The sequence below is a fragment of the Rhinolophus ferrumequinum genome, chromosome 12 (genome assembly GCF_004115265.2).
Source record: "Rhinolophus ferrumequinum isolate MPI-CBG mRhiFer1 chromosome 12, mRhiFer1_v1.p, whole genome shotgun sequence".
Classification (NCBI taxonomy): Eukaryota; Metazoa; Chordata; class Mammalia; order Chiroptera; family Rhinolophidae; genus Rhinolophus; species Rhinolophus ferrumequinum.
Window position 1 is genome coordinate 72,933,110 of NC_046295.1, and position 4,054 is coordinate 72,937,163.

General features: G+C 47.0%; 1 protein-coding gene across 1 annotated transcript; it reads left to right on the top strand.

The window, feature by feature from the left end:
- The first annotated feature begins 2,736 nt into the window (after positions 1-2,736).
- LOC117031573 (olfactory receptor 1N1-like) lies at positions 2,737-3,666 on the top strand. The gene has a single exon (XM_033122051.1). The coding sequence runs from the start codon at positions 2,824-2,826 to the stop codon at positions 3,664-3,666; it is 843 nt and encodes a 280-aa protein (XP_032977942.1). The 5' UTR covers positions 2,737-2,823.
- The last annotated feature ends 388 nt before the right edge of the window (positions 3,667-4,054 follow it).

Consider the following 4,054-nt stretch of genomic DNA (forward strand, 5'->3'; position numbering starts at 1 on the left):
TTCAATTCATTTATTACTAATGATTTGCTGGGAAATTATAGGCTTTCTTTATGAGGACTGGAATCTGATTAGAGTATGTGGACTCCATGGCAGGTTAGGATGGGTGGAGATGGAGCCCTCGGACTCCTGGGTCCAGGGGAGGGGTACTAAGAGCAACGCTCTCAGGATTTCCAGGCCTAGTCACTCTGAAACAAAAGTGTTCCTGACCCTGCTGGGACTCAGGAATCCAGGGGCCAGAGACAGCTTGGGGGGTGGTGGTGCACAATTGCCCCATCTTGCTTCTAACTAGGAGGTCTGGGACTGGGTCCCAGGAGACACTGCCTATGAAAAAAGCCCACAGCTTTCCTGGCTCCTGATCCTGAGCACAGGTTGGTCCAGCCCCAAGTCTTTAGTCTGTGCTGCTATTATAGGGAAGGAAGAAAAATGAGATTCTAGCAAGTCCTCTTGCGGAGAAGCAGGCAAAGAAAATCAAATAGAGGAGGCAGAGCCAGCCAGCACCTGTTGATGGCAATGGGATCTGAGGATGGTCAGAATTTCCAGGTAAGACCTGAGGAGTAGACATGGCAGACACTGATCTCTCTCTCTCTCTCTCTGTCACACACACACACACACACACACACACACACACACACACACAATCTCCTCCCTATCGCTTCTTCATTTCCTGCCCCTTCCTCAATCTCAGCCAAATACACCTTGGCTCTCTCAGCCACCATGAGGAGTGCCTTGACTTAATATCCATGAATTCCCTGAGAGTCCAGCCTGAAGTCCATGCTGACCAAGCCCCTGGCAGTGGCCAATACATTAAAACTGTGCAACAGCGGTGCTCAGGACCCCTGTCCGATACACGGACAATTCCCTCAGCTCACACAATCGTGAGTGGCTTTCGGAATCATTCTCTGCCTCCACCACAGGACGGTAACAACCTCCACAGCAATTGATAGTTCAGCAAGCCCCATTTCATGCTTTTAACTTGAGTCTCAGAATTATTTGAGGTAGATTTATTTAGGCTCATTTTACAGGAGGTTCTGAGAAGTTAAATGATTACCCAAGATGGCCCAGCTGGGACTCCACCCTGAGTCTGCACATATCAAAGTGTATGCTTTGTCTTGGTCCTACTGGGTCAGAGGGTCATGAGGATGATATTGATGACAATGGCACTTACAACTCAATAGATGAAACTTTACAGTTTTCAAAGGCCAACTTCCCACAGACAATGACCAAGGAAAAGTCATTTGCCCAGGACTGAGGGAGTTTCCTGGAAGTGAGCGCTCAGTTTTAAAAGCAGGAAAGTCTTAGGCAAACACAGAGGACTAGTTGCTCACTGCAGAAAGCATTTGATATAAGCCATTATTCTAGTTCTATATAATCCTTATCTAATTTAATCCTCACAACAACGTTATGAGTTAGGCATTGCTCTTATCCTCTTCAAGCAGAGGCAGAAACTGAGGCCAGATAGACTGAGAAGCTTGTTCGGTGTTACAGCACACAAGGGGGCTGGTGGCCAAATGCAGGTTCATCAAGCCAAGAGGGAGTGTGTTTTATCCCCACGTAAAAGAGCATGATATCAGCATAGGCTGGCATTGCCTGTTTGTGTGTTCCTCCTTCCACAGCACCCAAATGCACAAGATGAAAGCTCTCATTTCAGATTTTGTATCATAGGTCCTGAACAAATACCTTTTACTGATTCAGGCATTTTGATGTTTTCAACAGTCCTTATGTCCACATCTTACAGATGCAGACAATGAGGCACGGAGGAGGTAAATAACGTACCCTCAATATGAAAAGCAGTGAGGGTTTAGAACTGCGAGGCGTGTTTCCGGTGCGTCAGGAACCCCAGGTGTCATTTTATCGACTATTAGCAATATGAATAACTGTTACCACAATTTAGTGAAGGCCTACTCTACACTTTGAGGATGTCATCTCATTGATTATCAACAATGAGCAAAGAATGCACGCAATTTACAGACCAGGAATTTGAAGCTCAGAGGCAGTAAGAGGATGTGTAAGTTTCATAGGAAAACAGCCAGAAAGGGTTCCCGTCCAGTCTATAGGACAACAAAGCCAACACTCCAAGGGCGGATGATGTCGATGGGAACTTTTATTTGTAAAATGTCTTTGATTTCATGAAGTAATTTTATCCACAGTAGTTCATTTCACGGGTCTTCAAAAGAAAGAGGGCAGCTATGCCCATCGTAGTAAGAAGACCTGAGTTCCAGCTACGACCTCTCTGTATAATTAGTTACTCCTTTTCTACCCCTCAATAGAGAGAGAAAGAGAGAGAGAGAGAGAGAGAGAGAGAGAAACAGAGAGAGAGAGAGAACTGTACTTAATAATTTTCTGGTAAACGCATATCCCCAAGATGTCTTCTTCAAATTTCACAAGCCCATGAAATTGTTAGCTTTCCTATCAAAGAAAGGTGGTGGGTACACTAAGACTTGGGAAATTTCCTCCCAGCTAATCTCAAGTTCAACCTCATCCAAGAGGTCTACAGGACAACTTATTAGACAGCTAAATGCAAAGTTCACTCCAACAAGATCTCCCATTATCACTGTCTATAGTTCTCACCTCTATACGTGTTTACACGCCTGCCTCCAGGGACACTAGTGCATCTCTGTGACTCCGAAAAGAATGTAGAACGCAAATGAAATGATTTCAATGATAGAAGATTTTTGGAGTCCATGTATATTTAAGCAAGATTTTCCTCCAAATGTTCTATTTTAAATGGGAATTAGAAACCGAACCAGCGTGTCTGCCTTCCTGCTTCTGGGCTTCTCTGAACACCCAGAGCAGCAGCCTCTCCTGTTCGGGCTCTTCCTGGCCATGTACCTACTCACCGTGCTGGGGAACCTGCTCATCATCCTGGCCATAGGTTCTGACAGGCACCTCCACACCCCCATGTACTTCTTCCTGGCCAACCTGTCCTTCATCGATACCTGCTGCTCCTGCACCATTGTCCCCAAGGTGCTGGTGAACATGCAGACACAGCACCACACCATCTCCCACACTGGGTGCCTTGTGCAGATGTATTTCTTCATGACACTGACCCTGATGGACAACTTCCTGCTGACTGTGATGGCATGTGACCGCTACGTGGCCATCTGTCTTCCTCTGCACTATACCACAGTCATGTGTCCCCAACGCTGCCTGTTACTGGTAATCGCATCCTGGCTCTGCTCCCACCTCCTGGCCTTCTCACTCTCTTTTCTGATGTCTCAGTTCTCTTTCTGTGCCTCCCATTCCATCCCACACTTCTTCTGTGATGTACCCCCACTCCTCAAACTTGCCTGTTCAGACACCCGTATCTTTCAGATCATGATGTTTGCTGAAGCAGCCCTCTCGGGTGTGGTCCCTCTCACCTGTATCCTGGTGTCTTATGCACACATCATGTCCACCGTCCTCAGGGCCCCCTCTGCTGGGAGGAAGCACAAAGTCTTCTCCACCTGTGGCTCTCATCTGACAGTGGTCACTCTCTTCTATGGAACTATGTTTCTGGTGTATTTCCAGCCCTCCTCTTCCTACTCAGCAGACACTGGCATGGTGGCATCTGTGGTATACACAATGGTGACCCCCATGCTGAACCCCTTTATCTATAGCCTGAGGAACAGGGACATGAAGGGGGCTTTGTGGAGACTCTTCAGCTGGGGAAGATTTTGCACCCCATAAAAAGTCCTTCCCCAGACCGGAAGCTCAGGCTCTTTGAAATGCTTCCCCCCCAGGACTTCTCCATTGTAATTTGGAAAACCCAAATTCAAGATAGGATGGATGCTTGGCATCACAGGCAGATTAAACAAAAGGAAAATGTCTCACTTGGCAGAACTGGAATAGGATCAAGTGGCTCAGGACGGAGTTGCAGCTTGAAGAGGGAGTAGCTGATAATTCCTACAGAGGGACTTGATTAGTGGGCATAGGTGTCCAAGCAGATTCAAACCAGAGAGACGGAGCTAGCAAAAAATGACCTCCAACACAACTCAGGTTCTAAGAGGACGCCCAGTGGCAGTGCAGTCTGTGACTAACAGGTCCCACCCAACTGAAAGAAATGCAGACAAGACCT

Bases quoted from the DNA above. Each gene is read 5' to 3' on its own strand.
- LOC117031573 (XM_033122051.1), top strand. From the start codon at position 2,824: ATGTACCTACTCACCGTGCTGGGGAACCTGCTCATCATCCTGGCCATA.